Raw genomic sequence first — 25237 nt, forward strand, 5'->3', positions numbered from 1 at the left:
TCCCTTCTCCCTTCAAGTCTTATTTGACAGCCTAGCCTTCCGCCTGGAGAGCCTCTTCTCTGTCCATGCCGTAGCCTCGGGAGAACCTTCTCCCCGGGGGTGGGGGGCGCGGGGAGAACAAGGAACAGCCCGTTTTCTGGCTGAGGCAGAAGTGGATCGCAGGAAGGAAGGCCAGTTACCGAGGCAGACACTGGACCATGTGCTCCCTGCCTGCCCGTCTGCTGTGACACACCACTGCTGACCCACTGCCCTCTCCAAGTACATCCTGGGAGTAAGTGTGGATCTGTCTACACTCCGCTCCAATGCCCTAACTTCAAAGTGTTCTAGGGACCAGTCAAAGCACAGGACCCAAGGAAATCACTGCTGTACGAAGCCACAAAGTTTTGGGATGAAGTGGTGTTACACAGCAATAGCTAACCATTATTAGCTAATATAATAGCTCCGGTAAAGCAAGGGCAAGGCAGGCCAGAGCTCGTGGCGTGCAGCAGGCCTGGACACAGCTCCGACAGGATGAACCCACTGTGAAATGCTGGAGAAATGGAGAAACCCTAGTCTCATTTCATATTCCTCCCAGGACTGGTCATGTCACTGGTTTGAGCTCAGAAGCTAGAGTTGCCTCAGAGGCTAAACTTTTATAGGATGCCCCTTCCCCCAACCAAGTGGCTGCCAGGGTTCGAGCTGTGAGGACAGCTCAGTAAAGAGATTATTACAGGACATGCTTGGCAGAGCCTCTTTCCTTTCCCTAACGATGGGTGAGGCTGCTGAGTCTGAAGGGCAGGCCCTGAGCAGCCCTCCACAGCCTGGGCTGTCAGAAGCGCCAGGGTCCCATGCAGCCTTTGGAAATGTTCTTCCTCTTCCCGCTTTCCAGGATAATCCAGCTTGCAGATTCCTGAACTTGGAACTCCTGCCCGATCGCCAACCTAAAGGCCAGGACCCTGGGAGCCTTGTTCCGAAGTCTTGGTGCATGTCCTGGGCAAGGGAGGGTCCCGGTCGGCGCGCAGAGGGTCTGAGGGCAGAGCGTGGGACTGCTGACCCCATGGCCACGCTGCCACCACACCGCAGGGCCTAGGATGCGCACAGTCCAGCGGCCGGTGGTTTAACCCCACTGTGCCACAGGCCAGCCCAGGCCAGCCACTGGGAAAACCACAGTCACGAGTAGACAGAGCAGCCTGGCTTGACTGAGGGCGATGTGGCCCACCCCCGGGTGGAATATACCCACAGGATGGCAGTGACAGGAATGGAGGGCTGGCACACTTGCACAGACGAACCTCGGAAGCACTGCGTGACCCGCCAGACGCCAGACACTGAAGGCCGAAGAGTCTGATTCCCTTAATGTGAAAAGCCCACCACAGGCAGACCCACCGAGACAGGAAGGAGCTCGGTGGCTGCAGCAGACTGGGAATGGGGCTGGGGCACGACCACTAATAGGTTTGGGGTTCTTTTTTGGTGATGAAAATGTTCTGGAATTAGACGGCTGCATTACTTAATTGATACACTAAAAACTCCTGAACTGACGGCATTGTTCAGAAGAGTGAATGGTATGGTATGTGAATTATATCTCAGTAAAGCTGTTAGGGGAAAAAACCTGGTGAAGGGAAATCTGGCTGCCTGGGCCCTTGGAGCACCCAGGGGCTGCCCAGGAAGGCTGGAAGTTCCCACAGGGGGTACCTGGTTTTAAGTCACTTCTCGGCTCCTTCATTTGGGGTTCTCTCCCAAGTTAGATGGAGACTTGGAAAAAGACAGCCACCAAGCACGTTGACGAGCAGACCAGCTTAAAAGCTGGACAAGGAGCTGGTCACAGAGGCCCCCAGGCTTCCCAAGAGCCACGCCACTGACCCCGCCCCCCAAGGTTTGCTGTCAGCTCTGGGAGCGTGCCTGTACCTGAGTGTGCAAGCATGTGTGTGGACTACTGGAGTGAAAGCAAACGTCCAAACTTGCGGGAACCACATCATCTAGTCAAAAGAAAAGAGAACCGCTTGTCACTTTAGCTGGCTCCTGACAGCAACGCAGGGGATGTCCCGGCCTCCTGTGACAAGCCCCAAATGGGCACCTCATGGGGCCCTTGGACAGTGAAGACTGGCAGGCAGCTTTTCTTTTTCCCAACAAAGCTGAAAAAAAAAAAAAACCAACCAAACAAACAAAAAAAAACAAAACAAAAACCCCAAAACCGAGAACCATTCAATTGTTTGCTTGGAAACATATTGCAGATGCAGCCTGCCTGGCGGCAGAGAAGGACGGACGTCCAATCCCCCAGAGGCCCTCTCTATAGGGACCGGCGGCTCTGAGAGTGCCCAGGGTGCCACCCCCTCGCCAGCTCCATGGAGCTGCCTGTGCTGGTCCAAAGTGACCAGCCCTGCTCCGAGCCGGCTCCTGGCAGCAGTACTTTCTGCCGGGCTGGGCAGCGCCGCCTGCTCACACTGCACCGATCCACAGGGCCCAAAGGGAGGTCACGGGGATGCAGCACCACCACAGGGGGACCCGCTCCATGGCAAGAACCTGGCGCAGTACTTCCTCAAAGGCTCAGCCTCATGGGGGACGTCCTGGGGCACCAGTGGAGGAGGTCAGGGGAGTGGGACGTGGGACTGGGCCAAGGGGCCTTGGGAACTGTTCCTCCCCGGGTCAAGGACCCCCAGGCTTTCTGCTTCCCAAAGAAGAGGACCATCCCGGGGCCTGCCTTGGCCATCCCTTCTGTTGGGGACACGTCCTCTCAGCCTCCTGCCCAGTCGGCATCTCAGATGGGACCCTCCTGTGCTGCTGGACACGCCAAGGCTCAGATGACACATCCTTGGACCTGGCCAATGTGCCCCCCACGTGGCGACCTCGTGGAGCCTGCTGTCTGACCTGGGCCTTGGGAGATTGCCAGAGACCAAATCTAAAAAGGAACAAACCTCTCCAGGGGACGAGCTGACTCCAGGGAACTTTTCAGGTCTCAAGATTCTATTTTGTCAGTGACCACAGAGCCAGGGACTGGGCCATCCTGCTGCCTCGGGACAAGGCTGCCTGGACAGGCCGAGCTCTGCAGGCCCCGGGACCATCAGCACCCACTGGATCAGCTGGTGCCCAGTTAGGACAGCACGCCGGCCCCGGGGCCACCCCAGAAGGAGGCTCTGCTCGTTCTCCCAAGGAGGGAACCGAGGCTGAGTGGGGTGAGGAGACCATCCAGGTTACACAGCAAGTGGGCACTGGAGGACTCAAACCCAGGTCTGCACTGGCCCGGGCTCAGGTTCTCTGGGTGTGGCGCAACCTCGCCTGCCCCATGAGCAGTGCCCACCCTCCCATGCCAGCTGGGTCAATGCCAGCCCAGCCCTAGGGCCTGCCCCGTCCAAGGGGCACACGTGTCTGTGATGAGTAAGGGGGGCCTTAGAGCCCCCTCTGATGGAAACAAGGGCAGTCTATCAAGTACAGAGAGCTCAGAAGACACAAAACCTAGAACCACAGGCCTGAAGGCTGGCCCTCCCCTCCCCTTGGGGTTTCCCTGGGTTCCACAGCCTGAGCCACCAGGAGGCCACTGCCAGCCGAGGTACCTGCTGCTCTCCTTGCCCCGCTGAGCCGAGCCCTGCCCAGGCACATCCCTCAGCTCTGGGCTTGAGGCCCTGAGCCCCAGGAACCCACGGACAACGGGCAAACCACTTTGAGGACACACAGGTAGGCTCTCAGAGTGTCCCAAGACCCAGGACACACCCATGACCCACTGACTGGCCACCAACAAGAAACCTGGTCCACCAAGTGTCAACTTGCCCCTTTACGCCTGCCCCTCACCAGGCTACCCGGGACTTGCCTGACAGAGGCTGCTGCCTTGAAGTGGCCTTGACGAGTCACTCTGCTGCTTGGTGCCTCTGGCCTCTTGTGCCTGTGCACCTCAGGCCAGGCAGCACTTGCTGAGCGGAGAGGACCTCAGGCCGCCCTGGGCTCCGAGCCTCTGCCAGGGCTGGTGCAGAAGGAGAGAGAGCGTGTCTTTTACAGCTCCAGGGAAGAACGAGCTCCAGACAGAGCTGGGACCAGCTCAGGGTCACGAAGGGCAAATCCAGAGACAGCCAGTGTCCCAGCTGACCTCAGCTGTTCGGTACCAGGGGCCTCTGACACCCCGTCACCAGTGGCAGTCATGGTCAGAGGCGAGTGGGGGCCAACCCACGCCCCCCAGACCAGGCGTTCTTGTTAGAAAAACCCCCAACACGTGAAGGATGTCTACCAGTTGCCATATGTTCATTTCCTTGAGCTTTCATTAGGCTGGAGAGAAAAAAAAGTATGTTCTCCATCCTTGTGCAGAAGCCATGGGTGTTCTAGATGGGGCAGAAACAGCTGCCCAGAGAAGGCCCAGGAACTTAACCTCTCCTTTCTGCCACGAAGGTTCTAAAACTCGTTTACTGCACTCACGGTGCTGGAGAACTGACTGATGAGGTGGGAAACCCTTCTCACAGGTGTGGGATGAAGACAAACCCCGCATCAGCAAGGCTCTCACTTTCTCCCCAATGCGCTCTTTGCAGATCCACAACCCTGGGGGACGTGGGGGTGAGATGCCTGGTCTTAGGATCTACCAGGCAAGGGACATAAGCCACCCGTTCTCGAAACAGGGCCTTTCCTGTAAGAATCCATGTTCTCGAGCACCTGTTGTGCCTGGTTTGGGGGTTTCCTCCATCCACTCCTGCTGCTGCACATGGGGCGCCTTGAAGGCAGTCTGGATCCAGCCTCCCTCCAGCCCCAGGCTCCGGGGACAGGGCTGGGCCTGGTGGGGGCAGGGCGCTGCCCCAGGTGTTTGCAAGAGGGCAACTCACCGCCCATGGTGCGGGGACCTCGGCAGAGGCCACTACGGTGTTTCATTTGATTATGTCTGAAGTTCTAAAAAAACGTGCCCATGGCAACAACAGAAGGGGATGTCTGAGAAAAATGAAATGAAATAAAGATGAGAAAGAAATGCTGCCAGAGGCCCATGCCAGAGGTAGGCAATGAGCGCCCCACCCTCGGCCTGCACGCAGGGCCGGAGCTGCTGGAGTGGGTGTTCACAAGCACACTGGAGGGCGGGGGTGGGAGGTGCAGGGGGCCGGTCACTCCAAGGACTTGCAAGAAGTGGAGGAGGTCAGTCCCCTGGGACAGCAGGGCCTCGGACTGCCCCAGCCCCTAGTGTGTCTCCAGGGCCCTCCCCTCAGCTGAGGGACTTCACAGGGCACAGTGCCATCAGGGACTGTGGGTGCACAAGGGAGAGGAAACCCTGGGAGGCTCCTGACCTGTGATCCCTGGGGTGGGGCGGGCTCTAAGGACCACCCCAGCTTCTCCTGGGCTTGGAAGAGCTGTTCCTTCCAAAAGACCAGAGGTTGCAGTGGCAGGACGACGGGTGTCCCCCACGCCTGGGTTCATCCTCCCAGGTCCCAGCCAACAGGGCTGGACAGCCACTTTCTTGGGGCCCGCGGTACCTGACCACACCTCCTCCCCCCCTCCCAGAAGGCCACGCCCTGGCGGCACAGCATGTACTGCCCGGGCCAAATGCCCCAGAAACAGAACCATGCCTACTTCCCTGCCACAGCCGAGAAGGGAGAGGGAGAGGCCCAGAATTTCACCCGACTCAGGTGTTCATGTGGTCTTAACCCCCAAGGGGAAGCGACTCAGGAGTGTCTTTTAGAGGTTGGCCGGCCTGTGGGTGGCCGCCCAGTGTCCTGCCCTTTGGCCCTGACATGGCCCGGAAGCCAATTTTCCCAAGCACAGCAGCTGCTGGCAACACTCCTACCCCTTTCCTTTGTCCTCCGTAACTATTTCCTAAAAATCTAACGACTTTTAAAGTGTTCCAGGCTCAAGGCCCAGTTTTCATGGAAACACTGGAGCCTATCATAACGTCATACTTAATCCTTCCTGTAAGAAGCACCTAAGAGGAGAAAAAAAATACGTAACTAATAAGTTTCACCACCAGGGAAACCCCTTATACTGTCTCAAACACTTGAGACTCCCAACCAAGTCAGTGGGCCAAACCCTGATCTTGTGAAGCCTATTTTTACAGTGAAGAAACTAAGCCTACTTATAGTTATGGGTAAGAGTTACTTCTGGAGGACTCTTTCGTCGCTCAGATGTGGCCTCTCTCTAGGTCCGACTCTGCAGGTAAAATCATTGCCCTCCCCCCTACGTGGACAGGGTTTCATCCAGGGGTGAACGTCTCCCTGGCAAGGTGGGATATGACCCAGGGATAAGCTTGGTCCTGGCTCCATGGGATCAACAATGCCTTCCGAACCAAAGGGAGGGAAAGAATCACAGCAAATAAGGTACCAGAGGCTGAGACTTCAAAGAGAATTGAGAGGCTGCTCTGGAGGCTGGATACTGCTAATCACCAGGGTTTGCCAAACCCCAACCAAAACCATTCCTGTCAACCCTAAAGAACGCCTAGGCTTTACCTGAGACTCTACAAAGGTTCCACGCACTAGGGTAAGTTTCTAGAAACCTACAACTTCCAGATATTAACCTAGGCCAGGTAAGTCCTGAAACCAGAAGGGCCAGCCTCTCCAGAACATCAACTAGCTCCATCCCCCCATCCCATATTACTGACAGCCCTCTTCAACATGAAAAAGTTAGAATGGGCATAGCCCAAGTACCCCTAAGGATTAGGAAAAGGATCAGAGGAGGAGGAGGAGTTATAACAGAGGAGATGGGATTTAACGAGTATAACTGCTGAATCATTATATTGATATTTCTTTAAGTCTCTAGTTTCTTGGAGCAACTAAAAGGGTATTTCTGAAATTGTGGAACTGTAACCAATACCAAACTCTGAAATCTGTTCTATAACTACTTGTTACAATGTACTGTGACATTTACTACTTTTCTGTATATTTATTTCACAATGATACATGTTAAAAAAAAAAAAAAGTACAGAAGAGAACCGCCACACCCCAGGACATCTGCTCGGTGGAGGCTGCTTACGGCACTTCTGATGGAGGGAGAACAGACTGGCCCATTGGGTGGCTGGTGACAATGCTCAGGGCTCCCTTCAGCCAAGCAAGGCTGCCCCGTTCCGCCGGACCTGGGGGTTGCTCACAAAGGCCTGGCCTGAGGAAGAGGTGGCCACAAGAGTCCTGACACTGGCCGAGAGAAGAAGTCAGCTGTGGAATGGTCACCACCCCAGCATGGCCCCAGACCTGCCCCTGAGAGCCTGAAACATAGGGCAGGACGGGAGACTCTGAAGGAAGATTTAACACAAAACAAAAAATGGTGCAGGAAGCTGCCACAGAGCAACCATGAGCCTCCACTGTGACATGGGCCTAGCGGTGGGTGCAACAGCCATGAAGGGAAAGGTGCAGGGTGGGGGCATGGGGAGGTAATGGAAGAAAGCAAACTGTGAACCTAGGGTGATGGCTGCCACTCTGGATCAGCAGTCGAGGGCAAGAGAAATGCCCCTTGGGATCAGTCTCAGAAAAAGCTTCTCCTGAGCAATGGGCTGTTGGGTCCTGACTAATGTGCACTGTGCTCTCACTTCCCTCTTCACTTCGGCTGCTGGGAAGCTCAGAAGGGGACTCCTCACTGTCTGCTATTAGCTAATGCACAGGCCTGCTCAGAACTCTGGGTTCTGGCCCCATCCTGCAGCCCCTCCACCATTCCTGCCCTTCTGCCTCCAGCTATTTCACCTGCCCTACGGGTTGGAGTCACTTCGGGTGGTTAGGCTTAAGTCTTCACGGCAAGAGAGCAAGGGACAAAACGTTTTACATTCCAGTTCATCATGCAGAAGGGGGTTGCAGGCGCTTCGCTAGCAGCATTCATTCTCTGATGCTTGTGGAGGGCAGCTGGGGACAGAGGTGAGGGCTGGCTCTGCAGGGCACCACTGGGGCTGGGCAATGACCTGTGGGTGACCAACAAGTGTACCCCGTCCCTGGCCGTGTGCAGAGCCAGGATCTGCTCCAGCCTGACAGGGTCCTCAGAGCTCTCTAGGGGGTTGGCGGGATAGGGCCCCCACCCCCACCCCAATTTCACATACGGGGACTGAGCATCTCTGAGCATCTCAGGGACCTCAGCTTCTGACCTGGGCAACTGTCCCCTCCCTGACTTTTCATCTCTTTTGATTTTCACATCTATTTTCACCCACTGGGCTTGGCACAGAAACTAAACCAGGACTAGATCAGGTAAACTGGCTTGAAGACCTGCCCCACTGTGTGACCTGGGGCAGAATGCTACCTTCGCTGAGCTTCAGATTTTGACTCTTTAAAGGAGAAATGCCCAGAGAGTCCCCGTGAATTCAGACGGGACAATCCTTGTCAAATGACCTGCAGTGGTGATGGTCACTATTATTTATCAGGCGGAGTCAGGTACCAGTGCCAGCGGCGGATTGGCGAGAGGCGAATATGAGTACCCAGGACAAGGAGCTCCCCACTGGAGCATTTGTATCGAGCTGCCACCGAGAAGACTGTCCCTGCTTGCCCCACCGGACCTAGGGCATCTGTGTTTGGAGCCGCACTCCTCCTGTCCCCTATTCCCGCAGGGAGCACAGCCCAGAGCCTCATCTACTCCGTAAACTCAGACCAGACCTTGCTCATACAGCCCTTCCTGTGTGAGCCGCAAGCGGCCCCACTTCGCCCCTGCCAACCCTTTTTAGGATGGAATAAATTCCCAACCGCACATGGGAGGATATTCCCTGAGGGCTGCCGCCCCCTAGGTGGGGACCCACGTTGGCAGGCTTGATTTTTATGCCCTCAATGATTTGGCAAAGGTTGTTTAATCCACCCACTGTGCACTGCTGCTGGGCACAGGCTGGCTGCAGGGTACCACCCATCATGGCACTTATTCTTGGAGCAAGGGAACGAGCCAGTCTCAACACTGTTTTTGTTTTTCTCTTTTACATGAAAAACATCTAGAAAGTCCTGTAAGTCAGTCTCAGAGCGGGGAAAAGCTACACTCCACAACAGCACGTTTAATTACATCTAGTTTCTGTAACTTCACCATGGGCAGATCACGTGTGGGTTAAAAGTGTTCCTCTTTACTGAATTTAAAAAACAAAACAAAACTTGTGCACTGGCAATTAATCTACACACCAGCCTTAGAATTCATGCCTGACATAACCTTGGGGACAAGAAATTGCCTCCAAACTTCTGAAAAGGTCCCTGTGACTCTGTTGACTGTCCCACTTGTGTCACCCACACGGTCAGTGGCCAAATGTAAAACCCCCCACGGGCAGCTCCCTCATCTCACCGCCACCTCACTCTCAGTCCCCAATGGCATGAGCGAGTGGCAGGGACAACGGGATACCCGCAGGCCAAAGAGGAAGCAGGGCCCACTTCTCATCTCCGATCCAAACATTTGTTCAAAATGGATCAAAGATCTTAACATAAGAGTGAACACGACGCAACTGAGAAGGAAACAGCGGCAAATCCTCGTGGCCTTCTTAGCACGACGAAAGCACCAGCAATAAAAGGAAAAAAAAAAGATAAACTGGACTTCATTCACATTAAAAACTTCAGTGCTTCAAAGGACACTACCAAGAAGTGAAGAGAAAACCCACAGGATGGGAGAAAAGATCTGAAGTTATCTGGCACCTGAAGCTGCTGAGGGCACCGGTCTCGCCTCCCAGGTCCACACCTGCAGGCATTCAGGTGGGGAGGTCGAAGGAGCTGTGGGCCCTGCGGGCAGCCTGGTCGCTGTCCCCGCTCTGGGCACTGCTTCCTGATGCTTTCCTCCAAGGACAGAAGGACCAAGTCCACCCCCAAAGAGCAGGGGGGAAATGGGGTTCAGTCCAGCCTTGGAGCCCCCCAGGGCTTGGGCAGCCGGTGGCGGCCAGGGAACGGTGACCATCTCAAGGCAGGCCCCACCTCTGGCTGAGGCCACCCGGCCACACTTGCCCTCACGGAGACCAGACAATTTAAGCCCCCAAGTTCCTTCTCCTGCCTCCACTTGCTGCACATGAGACGCTGCCGAAGCGGGTCCCGTTCTCAGGTGTCGCCGTGGGACCCCACCGAGGCTGTGCCCCTGGGTACACAGCATGCTGCCATGTCCTCCCAAGGCCATGGGCCGAATTCGCACTTCTGGGGTCCATGTGGGATCCCAGGAACTCGGACTCTCAGAAAATGGCAGATATGACAGTAACGGCCTGGAAGGACATGGTCCGTCTGGGGGTTCTCACCCGGGGATGGGAAACGGGGGTCCCTAAGAGGACTGGGAGCAGCCAGGCCTGGCGTTCGTCTGCAGGAACAGGCACCAAGGGGGCACCCCGAGGAATGCACAGAAGCATGAGCCAAGAGCAACTTCTGGGCTCTAGACCCGTGAACTGAGTCCACACACGTCTCCCAAAAGTGAGACCAAAGGACTGTTGCCTTTACTGGACATGTTCGGGGTGTTCTCCTTGGGAGGTCTGAGCTGACCACGCCTTGGCCCCATGACTGCTCCTCCAGGAACCCTGGACAAGGTCCCATCTCCTTGGAGAAGAGGGAGGCTGTCTCCTGCTGTGCTGAGGACGATGGAAGCCCCTGGCATTCTGCAAGGAAAAATCCGGGAGACCTTCGGGTGGCCCAGAGCAGCTGGCTGTAGCTTGCCAGGCATCTATCCCATGTGCCCTGGGGAAGCCCATGTGCCCAAAGACAATGCCCGCAGGTTCCACCTCCCTCACGCTGGCCGGGAAGGCGACCTCAAGGGTCAGGGTGAAGGGTCACCACCGACTGCGGCTCCCGCTGTTGTGCTCTGCCCTCACCCTGTGCATGTGTTCCTAAGCGTGGTGAGCGGGAGGGCTGGACCGCCTAGTATTCTATGGCACAGGGACTGTCCTTTTACACATCAGCCCCCCCCAGGCCCCATGCTGGAGAGCACGTGAAGACACAGCTTGGTCATCACACACTCGTGAGCCCGGGTGCTGACTGGACAAACAACACACACATGAATCCCCAAAATCAGGCCCAGACCCAGCTGAGGCCAGTGGTCTTGTGTCCAGAAGCCAAGGGAACTGGATGGTGGCCTGGGAGAGGTTCCTGTCTCCCTTTACAAATTTGTGCATTTGCCCGGGGAAAGTCCCTTTGTACGACCTTGACAAAATCAAGCTCCCCTCCACTGCAGGGCCAGCTCCAGGTCACAGCTCCTGGCCCCAGTGTCCCTGAGGCCTAGCTGGGAGGACCTATTGTAGCCCCTTCCTGGGCTGGGGACTGGTGTAATCAGGAGGGCTCTAAGGGTCTGGGGTCCCCATGGTGGTCTTCTCTGGCCTCACCCCAGTCTGATATTTTGAGGGTCATGACCCCCAAGCCCAGGGAGCTGCCTGCTTCCCAGATCTCTGGTGCAGACGGAGCCTGGAAGGAAGCCCCAGGACCCTGGAGGGCTCAGGAGGAGAGGATGCTGGGAGTGTGGGGCCCTCAGGAGCAGTCGAGCCTTTTCCACCTGGACAGGAGGTGCACATAAGCCGTGGCTGCTGCAGAGCAGCACCCTGTCAATCAAACCATGCTATGCTAGAGACTGACTCTGGGACAGACCCCGGCCAGACCCCTCAAAGACCACAGGCAGCAGCCCCAGCAGCCAGACAGGGCTCACGTGTGACTTCATTAATCCAGATGCACCAAGGAAAACGGCTGGAAGAAAAGAGAAAAGCCCCCAAAGCCGGTAGGGGTATTTCCCAGACGTGAAACTGCACACTGAGGCTGCCCCTTGCGGCCTCCACAGGCTGGCTGTGTGCTGGATTCGGGGAAGACAAAATCATATGAAGATGAACACGGCACAGCTGATGACTCAACGCGCCCTGCTGTGCCTGCCACAGGGAGGGCTCAGGACGGCGACCCCTGGTGCCACCTGGGGGTGGGGGTGTCCCTGGATTACAGCCTCAGCTGGGAGGGTCCACAGCCCATTCCCGCCTGCCAGGTCAGTCAGGTGAAGCCATTTCCCAGGTGATGACGCTCACACAGGTCTGCCACGGCGCTCCACGCATGCTGCGGGCACGCGGCTGCCTCGTCTTTGCACACTAGGCCCCTGGACAACATTCTGGCCTGGCAAACAGGGGTCTGTTATTTATATGCTCAAAGCCAACCGAGATAAAACACATAGATCACAAAGAAAAGCAAAGGTATCAAGCTATGTAAACCATGTAAAAATAAAACCAGAGCCTTAAAAACCTACTGCCGACGTGCTGACCTCCTCCTGCCCCTCCAGGGCTCGTGTAAACATTCCAGTGACTCGAACGCCAACTAAAGACGTCCTCCCACCTGCCGTGCTGCAGAGGGCCGCGCGGCTGGCTTAAAGGCTGGACAGCTTCCAGCTCAGAGCTCAGGACGGAGCTGCCCGAGCTGAGGCTCAGATTTCTGGACGTGGGTCAGTGCAGATTTGGGGTGCTTTTCTTAGATGTAAACATTATCTTCTCGGGGGCAAAGCAGCCTCACAATCCCTCCAGGGCATGCTGGAGGGAGAAGATGATGGAACATTATTATAGTGACACCATCCAGTTTTGCTGGTTTCAGTGGATCCAAATCTGGCTGTTGGTTCCATGAAACCTGTCACACAAAATGCCTGGACACAGGCTGAAAAGCTATCAGAGAAGAGCCTGCCTCCCTCTGCCCCCCTCCCAATCCTTTATGGGGGGGGGGGGCAGAGATAATGACACACTGAATGGACACTAAGGAATGAGGAGGAAAACTACTATAATTTCAGGATAAATTATTTGACAGATAAATTTATTTGCTGGCAGACTTCTGACTCTGCAGACTTCCTTGGAACTGGCCCGCTGCCATGCCAGTGAAATAAAAAATCAATATCCTTTGGGCTGCAAAACATTGTGTTAACAATCACACTCCAACTACTTCAATTCAATCCCTCACCCCACACCCAAGTGAATGTTTGTGTTAGAAGGTGTTGCAAACTAAATAGAAAAGAAAACAAGGTAATTTTGCAGGTCCTCCTTCAGCCAAGCCTTTCCACGACTTCAACGAGGAGATTATCTTTCCGCGATTATGACCAAGCCCTCCTGTCGCTTAGCAACACGTCATTAAGGAATATGTTTTCGGATCTGCTTTGCAAGCCCAGTCATTATCAGATGAAATTACTGGAGCAACAAATGTCATTGCCATGCAAATTAGCTGGTTGCAAAGAAAGAATGTTTGACTTATGAGGCAGAAGGACCCCAGGAAAAAAATGACCTGACTTTCCCGTCATACACTGATTTAAAAAAAGAAAAGGGCAAACAAAAAACAAAAAACAACCAATCAGAAATATTGCATAATCAGACTGAAAAAAAATAAATTAGAGAAAGCTTGAATGCATAGTGAATGCATAGTGAGAGCCAACAGAAAAATCCAGTTGTAACTCAATCTTCCTTTTAGAAATAAATAAGAAGAAAATGTAGGCAGGTCAACTTTGTCAGGCAGCAATAGCCTATTCTGGGTTAGGCAAGTCTTCAGTACCTCCTCGAGGCTCTCGCGTGAAATGAACATGCTCGCTGGTGCTGCAGTGTCAGTTGTTTGAGGGGCAGATTTTAAAAGGTAGAACTTAATTTTTAAGCATGAACCCTCCCCCCATAATGTAAATTACTCAGAGAAATTCATTTAAAGAGGATTTAGTTTTCTAAATTATGTTGGGGGTCTGAGACAAGGGGAAAGAAAGAAGCTTTGAAAGGAAGACTGATTTACATTTTCAATTTTCATTAAGATTCTAGAATCCAAAAAAAAAAAAAAAAAAAAAAGACAATGTTCAACGCCAGAAAGTTCTTCTATAATGTCCAAGGAAACACAGGCAATAAATTCTATCTGGCTCATGCTTTCGAGAAAACTACCTAGCATCTCTCTTCCCTCTCCTTGACTTGGAAATGCATCCTTCCCCGCAACCAAGCAGAATTCCCAACTTATTTTCAAATATAAGACTAAGTCTGTTTTTGAAACATGGAGTTCTACAGGATTTCAACATCTTGCTTTGTTTAACACACAAGTCTGGGAACACAGGCTGCCTGTCTGCAAGGCGGTTACTGGCCACCGCCGTGGGGATGGGCGCAGACCTTTCCACGGGAGGGTGGTGACCACGCCGGTGTGTGCCTCTAATGGGCACGGGATACTCCCGCCTTCCCTAAAGCCACCCCGGAGCGTGACTAGAGAAGGAGCATCCCTGGGGAGCTGAGGTTTCCGTGTCCTGAATGACACTCCCCCTAAACTCAGCCTCGGTGCCCCCCGTAAAGCACAGCTTGGCAGGGCTCGAATGTGCAGGTCTGAGAGAGGCAGAGGAAGGTGACTCTGCCCCAGCAGACTGCCAGCTGCAGCAATGCTCACGGGCCTCTCCAAGCTGGGGAGAGGGCATATACTCCAGGGCCCACTGTCCTACGCTAAGGTCCATGCTGCTATGCTCCGCGCTGGGAAAGGGGGCGGGGGCAGGGCGCGTTACTTGGTTCTGGCGCGAGCGAGGTGGGCACGATGATGGGGGCGCCTGTCCGCCGGGCCACCTTCTGATATGGCGAGTGCGGCGTGTGCAGGCTCTGGCCGGCTGGCGGCAGCGTGGAAGGCTCCAGGGGCACACCCGGCCTCCGCAGGGGCTGGGGGCTGCTGTGGGGGCTGGGCAGGGGAGAGGCGGCCACACTGCGCTCCCGCTTCAGTAGCTCCATAGGCACGGTGAATGCGGTGGAGTAGGCTGTCCTAGGCCCTGGGTTAAGGGGGTTCGAGGGGCCTGGGTTCGTCAGGGCCATCCCAGCCTGCGGGGGACACGTGGGCCCCAGTCGTGCTGTCAGGGCGCAGGGCGTGGGAGACCCGTACCCAGAGTTGGAGGGCAAGTGGGTGCCCTGAGCGCCCAGCCTGGGGGCAGAGAAGGTCGCTGCCGTCTCCAGCAAGTGCTGGGACGGCGCGCTCGAAGGACGACGGGCCAGGTCTCTGGCTCGGGGGGACGCCGCCTGCAGGGAACCTGTGGGCTGGGGCTGCAGGGCCGCGGCGCCCAGCGTGGCCGAGTGGCCCTGGAGTGGTGTGCTTCGGTGGGTGAAGCTGCTGGCGCGTGCCCGGGGCAGGGGTGACTGATCCTGTCGCTGCAGCTGCATCTCCATCCGGCAGCTGCTGGCCAGACGGCTGAGGACGCGGGCCTGGCCCAGGTTGGGAGCGACGGCCCTGATGTCCGTGTCCTCCAGTGTGGCCAGGACGGCGGGGCAGTCGAAGCCTTGCTGCAGCAGACCCGCCAGTGTGCTCTCCGCCACGCCCTCAGCCCGCAACAGGGCCAGGAACTCGGGCACGGCGCCTCTCCTGCTGCCAGGCCCCCGGAACGCAGACAGGTCAGCTTCATAGTCTTCAAAGGTCACCTTGGAGGGGACACTCTCCCGGGCAGGGCCATAGCCTCGGTTCCCCACGCCACCATCAGGGGTGGCTGTCGAGCTGGGATCCACCACGAGGCAGGTGGGGGCCGGTGGCCGGGCGGGGGCAGCGTCCGAGGCTCTCTCGGTGACATCGGCGTAGGCCTGAGCTGGGAGCAGGGTGGGCCCATCTGGCCCATACCTGGAGTGGGGCAGCTCTGCTCCGTACCACCCGGGGGATGGGACCCTGCTCTGCATCCGGTGCCCCGGAGGGATCATCTTCCCTGCAGGATCCTGAAGCAGGTGACCGGTGTCCTGCGGGGCAGGGGATCGGCCTTGAACGGCATCCCATGCCACTCTGCTGCCAAGCCCATAACCGGGCACCGATCTGCTGGCTCCTGGGTCCCGCCAGTAGGGGGGCTCCCTGGGGGCCCTGGCGGCCATGGGGGTGTTGCTGTAGTCATCCTGCAGCGGCAGAGGACCCCGTCCGCACATCACCGCCTGCCTGCTGTCGTAGAAGGTGAAGTCGGGAGCTGCCACCCTCCCGGCAGCCACCGGGTCACAGGAGGCCTCTGGACACAGGAGGGGCCCCGGTCCGGCCCCGGCCACCTCCCTCCACGGCCCCTCTCCTCCACCGGAGGTCAGAGAGCCGCTTCTCCCCGGCCGCCCCAGTTGCTCGCTGGCCTCCCAGGGGCTGTACCAGCCCGCAGCATCCCAGCTCTGGGAACGGCCGATATTTACATGCCTGCTTGGCACCGGCATCGGAAAGAAAAAAATGACTGCAGGCGAGGCGGAGGAGAAGACCTTTCTTCATAAATCTTCAGTTACATCCATCAAAAACAGAGCTGGCCGTGTTCGAAGCCCTTCCAAGCCGAGACGGCAGACACCCCAACCAGGGGTTCCGGTTTCAAAGTCCAGCCTAAATTATTAACAGCCTGAAACCCTAGTAGACAAAACCCAGCACTCACGGTGACTCTGCCTCCCCCGCAGCGGCAGCACGAGTCGTTTCTTTGCGGCTCAGTCCCAGAGAGGGCGGTGGCTCCCGAGCCAGCTGGGGCCCCCCCGTTCCCGCCCGGTCCGCTCACCCGGACCCTCCTGCACTCAGCTCGTGGATTAGGAGCTAAATAAAACCTCTAAAGCTTCTGTGCCATGTGACATCTCATTAGACTGATGAAATCGCTGTCTGTTCCACCAAGGCCTCCCAACTTGCAGCTAAAAATTACTTTCATACTATAGGTATAGTTTATCTCCCAAGGAATTCCTCACCAGGGTACTTTGAGTATGAAAGTGCCTCCCCACAACCCCCCCAAAAAAAGGTTGCCTCCCCACACCGCTGTCTCCCATGACCTAAAAGCGACAGAAGGAAAACAGCTTTGGTGTCCATTCAATCTAAACCCGCCCTGATGAAATGTTAATCCACTGAACACAGCTAAGACCACATCACATGTGAGCAGGCAGGATAGAAACAGAGTGCGGGGCAAGGTTCTAGAACGCAAAATGTTTCAAGAAAGGGGCCCAAAGGGGCTGGGGCTGCAGCCAGCTCGTTGCTTTGCCAATAAGGAAATGTGGCTTTGAAATGACTTTTTGGTTACAAATTTACACGTTATATTATGAAAGTCCAAATGGACTCTTTACTATATTTTCATGAAACACAGCCCCTTTCATACTGCCAGGAGGAAAAAGTACGTGTGTGATCTGCAATTTATCATCATAAAATGACACCCAAGGCCACAGGAAAGAGAGGGGCCAGTGGCTAAACCCTGATGTTATGAAGCAGAATCAGGGCAGCTGGTTCACTGACCTCATATCTTCCTTTAAATATAGCTGAGAAGAAAACATAATTCCAGCAGGCGTGGCCTGGCTAAGAGCTTGCAGATGATTTTCGATATTCCTATGGATTCAGCTTTTACAGAGTTGATGAGGGACTTTAGTACAATGATGCAAATAACAGCAATTATTTTAGCTAAAGAAACTTGAGTCCTTGTCATTTCCCTGTAGGTACAGAATGGTCCCTGAGAAGTACCACCTGCAGGTTCCAGGTTCCCATGACGAAGAAGTGAAAAACAAATATAATTTGGCATCAGGAAGGTACAAAGGTGGCATAAATTTACCATATTGTTAAATGAGGAAAGAAGCATATTTGCAGCCATTAAACCCAAGAGTGCTTTGCTTTCACCCATCTCTCTCTATCTAAGATACAACTAGAGAGAAATAAAGTCACTTTACAAATTAAATGTGAGAAATACTGTAGAACTTCTGGGAGAGAGGAGAGTGGGTGCAATTCCATTTCCAGGAAATGGCACTGCATTCTAAGTGGGCAGTGCCGCTCACCCTGTGTCCTGCCAGCTACTCTGGGAAAGTGCTCTGGAAGGTGGCCACGGGCCAAAACCCTTTCCTCACGCCCTTGCCTCCTAGGATGCAGGGAAAGAAAAGGAAAACAAGAAGTCACGCTGCAAAATATTGGATTTCTGCATAAAAGACAGTGCCGACATCTGCTGGAATCACGGTGGAAGGGGCTGGGCAAGGAACAGCCGTGGACCCTCACCAAGACAAGGATGAAACGTCTCCGTCTCGCCAATAGCCTGCACGTATGTTCCCTTAAGGGACACATCACGAGGCACGAGGCACAAGCCCCAGCCCCAATGGAAGCAGCGCTGTCCTTTGCAGGGATTCACTTCCGGACACTGTCAGGTGGGGCTGGCTGGAGGGAGCCTCCTGCTTCCTTCCAGCCCTGCCCCCTCTCCACAAAGGACAGGGAATCATGGAGGTCATGTTTTTCTTACAGAACTGCTATTGCAGGACTTTAAAAGATGATACCATGGAACAGGTGGGGAGGTGCTTCACCCGTCAGCCATAAACAATGCCCAGGCGGGCACAACTGTGTCCCACCCCAGAGCCAGGGCTTGGAGGGGTTGGGTGCCGGGCCCAAGGGCACAGACGCTGAGCAAGGCAGAGCTGGGCTCAGAACCCAGGTGTGCCCAACCCCAAAGCCAGAGTCCTGCTTCCCCAAATTCTGTGCTCCCCACCCAGGGAAACACCCACCACCCTGGCACCAGGAAACTTAAACTGCATTAGTTTCTGTAAGCCTGTCTAAAAGTCAAATACATGAGGTTTGTCATTTATAAAATGAACCACGTAAATATCAGAAAGAACCCCCTCAACCAAACAGTGTGTCAAACTTCTGCTGGCCTTGCCCCATGGGTGGAAAGGGCCTGAAACCTCAGGAAGACGTCGTCTCGCCATTTGCCTTTCCTTTCTTGGCCCTTCAGAGATGGCTGGATGGACTCCGAGTACCGGGTGCTGAATCTTCCCTTGTGGGGTAAGCAGGACCACACAGAAGAAAACTGACGCACCAGGTCACATGGAACCAGTAATGCTTTCCTCATGGGTTTTGGGGATGACACTGACCCCCTCTCTCCCCGTGGAGAGCAGGACACGGGGGTCAGGGCTGCAGAGCGCGACATCCACTGCCTTTCGCGCGCCACCTGTCCTGCCCGGAAGCCTCCCCCTCACCAGGTCTGCCCTGCAGCCCCCCAAACACTGTGGCAGATGCTCTCCTATGTTAGGTAAAACCACCTGTAACTGGACTCACACTTTTCCAAGCACTCTGGCAGATTTTAACACTTTTTAGAAACACTTGAGAAAGGGCCGCTTTTCGGAAAATCTCATGTTGACAAAACAAAGAGATGAAACCAATTTCTGAAAGTCATGAGTATCCCCGAGTTAGCTCTTTAATCTTGCCAAGACCCTCACTATAGAAAATTACATACAGTAATGTAAAACTTAAATAAAGAACATGATGATTCTATAAAGTAAAAACCCAACTTCCAAAAATTAAGAAAAAGAAATTAAGCCAATTCTTGGATTCCCTGTGAGAAGGCATCAGTTCACAACTAGAGTCAAACTCAGGCAGTTTCAGAGGCTCAAAGGAGAAATGCGAGGAGGGGGAAAGCCAGGGAGCTCCCCTCAGTCTACCAGCCAGACCTTGCCTGCTGAGAGTAGGACAGAGCCCCGGGAGGGGCTCGGGCACGATGGGAGAGGCAACTACAGCTCCGGTAGAGTCCAGTTCAGAAGAACTACATCCCTGTGTGGGTGTGCGAGGGTAGTTTAGTGGTAGAATTCTCACCTGCCCTGCAGGAGACCTGGGTTCAATTCTTGGCCCATGCACTTCCCCCCCAAAAGAGCCAAGCAAGTAAACATACAAAAATTCAACAAATGGTGCTGCAATAACAGGATACTCACATAGAAAAAGAATGAAATGTGACCCCACCATACAGCATACAAAAAAAAAGCCCTGTGATGCTTCCCCATGTGAGGCCAGGCGGCAGCGCGTCCCCCGGGACACTGCTGAGGTTAGTGGGCGACACGTGGTTTTCCTGTAGAGACAGGGCCCAAAATAGGCACGCCATACCCACTTCCTGCTTTCAAATGTGTGCAACTTCTGCTGGGTTTTTTCGTTTGTTTTAGAATTTAGGCTTAAATACAGCTTTCCGCCTTAAATTTTTTTTCTTTCCTTCTGTCCCTCAACACCCCCCGACACCCACGTAAGCCTCTTGGCTAATCCAATTCGAAGGGAGGAAAAACCAACCCTGCACAAGTGAAACGGCAAACAGGCAGTCGGGAAGGGGTTTAAATCAGGCCTCCCCTAAACGACCTGATGTACAAAGAGGAAATTAGCAGAGTCATCCACTCTTCACTTTCACTCAGAGGATGCGCTTAAACCATGCGGTGGCCCTTCATGGGTTCCCCGGCCGCGAGCGCAGGGCTTGGGGTGTCAGCATAGCACACCACAGGGACAGCCTGAAGTCCGAGACTGAGCCAGGCAAACTCGTGGCACAGTCACGCCTCCAGCCCTCTGCAACTCAGCATTTACTGTTTTAAATGGAAACAAAGGCTTACACTTTGCTCCTGATTCAATTTCTTGACTAAACTTTCAAGCTGGCAGAGAACCTTGTTAAGAAAATGAGGTTGGATGCACACTGGTTATTGGATCAAAAGCTCTTGGCTCTTCCACGGCACACTGAACAGGCCAGTGAAGTAACAAGTCTGGGCTGGGATCCCAGCTTGGCTGTGGGACCTTCTGGGTCTCTGGACTCTCACGAACAACCCTGGAACAAATCTGCCTGGACAGGCTGCTCTGAGGATGACAAGAGATGACGTATGGAGGTGCTCAGGAAACGAACTCCTACCCTCCTCAGCAGCCTCATGAAAAAGGCTCCATGCAGAATGGAGATGTCTCAGGCCCGCGGCCCCATCTCACCGCCACACTGCATCCTTGCCCATCACACTCCTCATCAGAGCAGGGCGCGGGGCACTCTGGCACTTCTTCCTTCCATCCACCTTTGTTCGTGCTGCCCCCATCACGGCCATCCACCTGGGCCCAGCTCAAGTCGCCTGTCCCACTCACTCTGTCACCTCCTCTCTAGTCCAGAGAAAACTGCCACCCACTGAGATGAGCAGGAGACCATAAAAAATAATCCAGGGAACCTATCTACCGGGAGGCCAACGTCCTCCCTGCTTAGTCCTCTGACAGGCACCTGTCCCCTGGTGACTTGTGCATCTGTCACTTAGCTGGTCATCTGACATGTGGGCTGTGCATGGGACAGAGAGGCCTCGATGGTGGTGACAGCCCTGCCACCAAGGAGGGTATGGTGTGGTGGGGAGAAGTCCCCTGGAATGCATGTGTCCAGCCATCAGAAAGCCCCTGTTCTCGACCCTCTGGGCCTTGGAATTCAGGCCACCTGCACTTGCCCAGGAGCCCATCACCAACAGCACTACACAAAGGAAAGCAATGGGGGACCTGCTGACCCCAGACACCGAGGCTGCCTGGCAGTGACCCAGGCTGCCCCGGCTGGTCTGCAGAGAGGGTCAGTACACAGGGTCCCGATGGCACATGCTATCAGGACACTGGCCTCCAGGGCAGTGTCAGGGGGCACTGCTCCTGGGTCAGGATGTGAGCATGGCGGGGCAGGCCCAGTGCAGGGACGGGCAGGCAGAGCGTGCACGCTGCAAAGCAGGTTCCTTTCCCCTTCGGTGAATTCCTGAACCCAGTCGCTAGGGAAGCAGAAGTTGACCTGCAGTCCCCACCTCACCTTGGCACACTCTACCCCACTGCTGAGCTGTTGTTCTCTGCAGCATTTTCTACCATGTGAAGTGACCCAGCAAGTTCTGCAAAGGCAGGGCCCTGACCACCGGGTGAACCTGTGAGGCCCTAGCAAAGCCCAGTGACAAAGGGGCACTGGTTAAACATGCGGCAAAGGAGGAGTGATTCTCTCTTGTAGTTACAGATGACGGAGCCTCGAAGACAACCCAAGCACACTGGATACTGGAAAGTTCTGGATTTTGGCCTGTGATTTGGAGAAAAGTCCTTTTAAAGGATCCTTGGGGAGGTTCAAAGTATCACAACCACTGGATCAGACAACTACCTCTTTATAAGAACAAAAAATATAGTGTCAAGACCCATTGAACTGAATGTTTTCAATATAGAACACAGAATTCTATAAACTTCTCTATTATATTAATGCAATAGAACAAATTTATCCATTGCTGTGTAGTGCTAAGGTTGTAGCTAAAATCAGAAGTGGACAGCATGGCTTGCCATTTTCTTTTTCAAGCTCTGCCCTAAGATCCAACATCTGCTTTATGAAATGGAGAACAGGGGCAGGCGATGGAAGTATGGAAGTTACAGCTGCCGTGGAGCCTGCGCTGTGACAAATTCCCTGGTGCCATAGCTGGGTGATGTAAGACAAACAAGCACCTGTGTGGAAAACGTGTAGGTGCTGCAGAAAGAAGGGACTGGCTCACCACCCTACCTGGAACCTGGGAAGAATCCATTTTACTTCTTCCCAGGTGCAAATATGAAGGAAAGCACCCTCTTGTCACAAGCATCTCCCCAACCAGGCCTTTGGAAACAAGCCCGTTAGGTGCTCCAGTCTCTCAGCTGGCAGGTCTGTGGAAACCTACTGCACTTGTGACCCCCAAATGCCTTCCCCTGCTCCCCACCCCCAGCTGGTCGTGCTCAGCCAAGATCTGGCTTGGTCCTTGAAGAAGTCAAAATTCAGGAAGCGTCCTGAGAGAGCATAAGCATGCTGAATTGCTTGAGCTCTATTAGCAACAGTCAGGCAGCGTTTGCGACATTGTGCTGGTTTGAAGCTACTATGTAACCTAGAAAAGCCATGTCCTTTGATCCTCATTCAATACAGCTGGGTTCCCATGGAGATGTAATCCACCCAATTGAGGGTGGTCATTTTTGATTACATGGTTTCCATGGAGATGTGTCTCCACCCATTCAAGGTGGGGTTGTTTGCTGGAGTCAGGGAATCATTTGGGAAAAAGCTTTAAAGCAACAAGAGCCACGAGAACTACCAGAAGTGATAGATAGAGCCAACAGAATGGACAGAGCCCCAGGGAAGCTACTGAAGAAGCCTGGAGAGAAAGCTAGCAGATACCGCCATGTGCCCTTCCAACTGAGAGAGAAACCCGGAATGTCATTAGCCTTTTTGAACCAAGGTATCTTTCCCTGGATGCCTTAGATTGGAATTCTTATAGGCCAGCCTTAATTTGGACATTTTCACAGCTTTAGAGATGTAAACTTACAACCTAAAAAATTTCCCTTTTAAAATGCCATTCTGTTTCAGGTATACTGCATTTCGTGAACTGAGTCTATGAAAACAGTCAGAAATGGGGTCTCGCTTCACTGTGTATCACTCACAGGTGCCGTGATGACACAGATGAACCCTGAGGACAGACTGAGTGAAATAAGTCATAAACAAAAGGACAGATTTGTATGATTTCACTAATATGAACCAACTAGGATATGTAAACCCATAGTCATAAAACATAGAATATAAGTTCCCAACAGACTGACAGTAGCTAAAGAATGGGGTTTTCCTTTTTTATATCTATCTGATATTTTTCTTTCTGCAGTAATGAAAATGGTCTAAAATTGAGTGTGCTGATGGATGCAAAATTAGGTAATGAAACTGACATACTGATGGTACACTTTGGATGGAATATATGGTACGTCAATATATCTCAATAAAGTTTGCAAGTGAAAAAAGGACATTGGGGCACAGGAAAAAATTGGAATATAGAATGTAAACTATATCAACATTACATTTCTTGGACTTGATAACTGCAGCTAAGATGATGACACAGTAAATGTCCTTGTTCACAGGAAATCTACATGCAAATATTACATGTTCAAGGAGTATGATGGATCTATCTGGATCAACAGACAGACAGACAGAAGGAATGATACTGCAAAGGTAGCAAAATGCTAAAATCAGTCGATCTGGTTATCTGGAGTGGAGTGGGGGGTATGTTGGATTTCTCTGTATGGGGTATGTATTCTTTTTGCAACTGTCCTGTAAGTCTGAAATTATTTCATATTAAAAAGTTAGGCAAAGAAGCTGGCAGCCAAATTTGGCTTGGGGTTCTGGCTCACCAACACCCTAAATACTCATAATTTGGGTGCTCTGTTCTGGGCCAGACCCAGGCCCAGTGGCATCCCAGACCCGTGCGGGCACTGCTGGCAGGGGCAAGCTCTGCAGAGCTGAGATGACCCTGCCGCCCTCAGCTCTCACCTGGCAAGGCAACCCCCCTGGGCTCACTGGGTTCCTGGTTCTTGTGGGGTCTTTGTTCATTGCAAAACCGGAGCCCTCTTCCCTTGGAGCAGTCGCCAAGAGGAAGAGCCACAGGCAGTGGCCGTCACCCCAAACAGTGACAGGGGAAAAGTCACCCACCGACGGGAAGAGCTGGGTTGCAGCCGTGGGGAAGCAACAGCCACAACCCAGGATCAGCAGGGATGAGACCCCCACACCCCACCATGGACCCTGAACCCGCCCCAACCCCGTCCCACCCCTAGCTTCAGAAGGAAAAGCTCAGCAGCCTTAACCCGCTGCTTTCAGAAGTCCATCGCAAGCTGTCGGGCACAGAAAGGCGCTTAAATCTGTTTCACAAATCAGAAATCACAGAATTAATAAAACATTCAAGTCGATTCTCATCTGCAGAAATCGAGGGCTGATCGGCTGTGGCCATTATAGGAAACTAATCCTTTGATGATGGGAGATGAGGCGCACCCCAGTAGGGGGGAAGGGGGGCACTGCCCCAAATTTATCTTCAAACCTAACCACCTGATACAAATTAAAAAAAATGAATTTGATCCTTTGTAAATAACTTCATTTCTGTTACAAAGCTTAACCATGGCCATCTCACATTGCTTCACTAGTCCTTTATGTGAGCCTAACATTGTTTGACCGTATTCATTTATACCATCGAGTTTTAAGTCAGGTTCAGCTGACTATTGTATATTTACATAGCTGATGTAATTACAGCTAATCACATAATTACTGAAAATGTGCATAATTGCCTAATTCCAACATATAATTATAATGCATAGCAACATTATAAATCCAATTAAAAATTACATTTTTGGGACTATTTTGATGTGATTATGGGCTACCTAAAGACAACCAGCCTCAACACTGTTTCTTTACAATTTGCTCTTAAAAAAACAAAATAAGGAGTGATTTCATAATGCCTAACAAAAGATAAAAAAGCAAGTCAAAAACAGCTGTCCCAAGCAAACAACAAAGCACACCTTCTAAAGGGGCCTGGCCAGACCTGTGGCTCCTGTGCTCCCTCCGGGCAGGCACTGATGGGTATGTGCTAGGCAGTGAACGCTGCTGCGAGGAAAGACCCCTGGTTCATTAGAGGGTGCATCCCCACCCCAACCCAAGAGTGACAGAGCTCAGCTGCCCTCACCTTGGCCAACTGGAAGTTCTCCCAGTGCCCTCATCTCTGCTTCTTAGACACTCTGGAAACAATAATGAACTTTCTTGGGGGGGGGGGGGTAATGGGGGAGTGGAACTTGTTCTGCTGAGATTTACTTGTACAGTGGGAAGCTCACACGATAGAGAAGAGAACACTTTACAGAAAAGCAAGCCAATGGGGAACTAGTTTTCCATCCTTGTCTGTGACAATGTTGATGTAGAAAAGTTTCCTATTTGTGTAAAAGACACGATTGGTCTCAATTCCTTTTTGGGCCTCTATTTTCCC

General features: G+C 53.4%; 1 protein-coding gene across 9 annotated transcripts in view; it reads right to left on the reverse strand.

Moving 5' to 3' along the window:
* CTBP2 (C-terminal binding protein 2) overlaps window positions 1–25237 on the reverse strand; it is a 154756-nt gene that overhangs the window by 18093 nt on the left and 111426 nt on the right. Inside the window, exon 1 of one of the 9 annotated variants that reach the window (XM_077126371.1) lies at window positions 14293–16470. The exons of 7 other annotated variants lie outside the window; for them this stretch is intronic. In XM_077126371.1, the coding sequence (XP_076982486.1) occupies window positions 14293–15940 (1648 nt within the window). In that variant the 5' untranslated portion in view covers window positions 15941–16470. Of the gene's footprint in view, window positions 1–1881; window positions 2071–14292; window positions 16471–25237 lie in introns of those variants that run through there. One more of the 9 variants, XM_077126370.1, reaches the window with a different exon arrangement.

This window comes from Tamandua tetradactyla, chromosome 13 (genome assembly GCF_023851605.1).
Source record: "Tamandua tetradactyla isolate mTamTet1 chromosome 13, mTamTet1.pri, whole genome shotgun sequence".
NCBI lineage: Eukaryota > Metazoa > Chordata > Mammalia > Pilosa > Myrmecophagidae > Tamandua > Tamandua tetradactyla.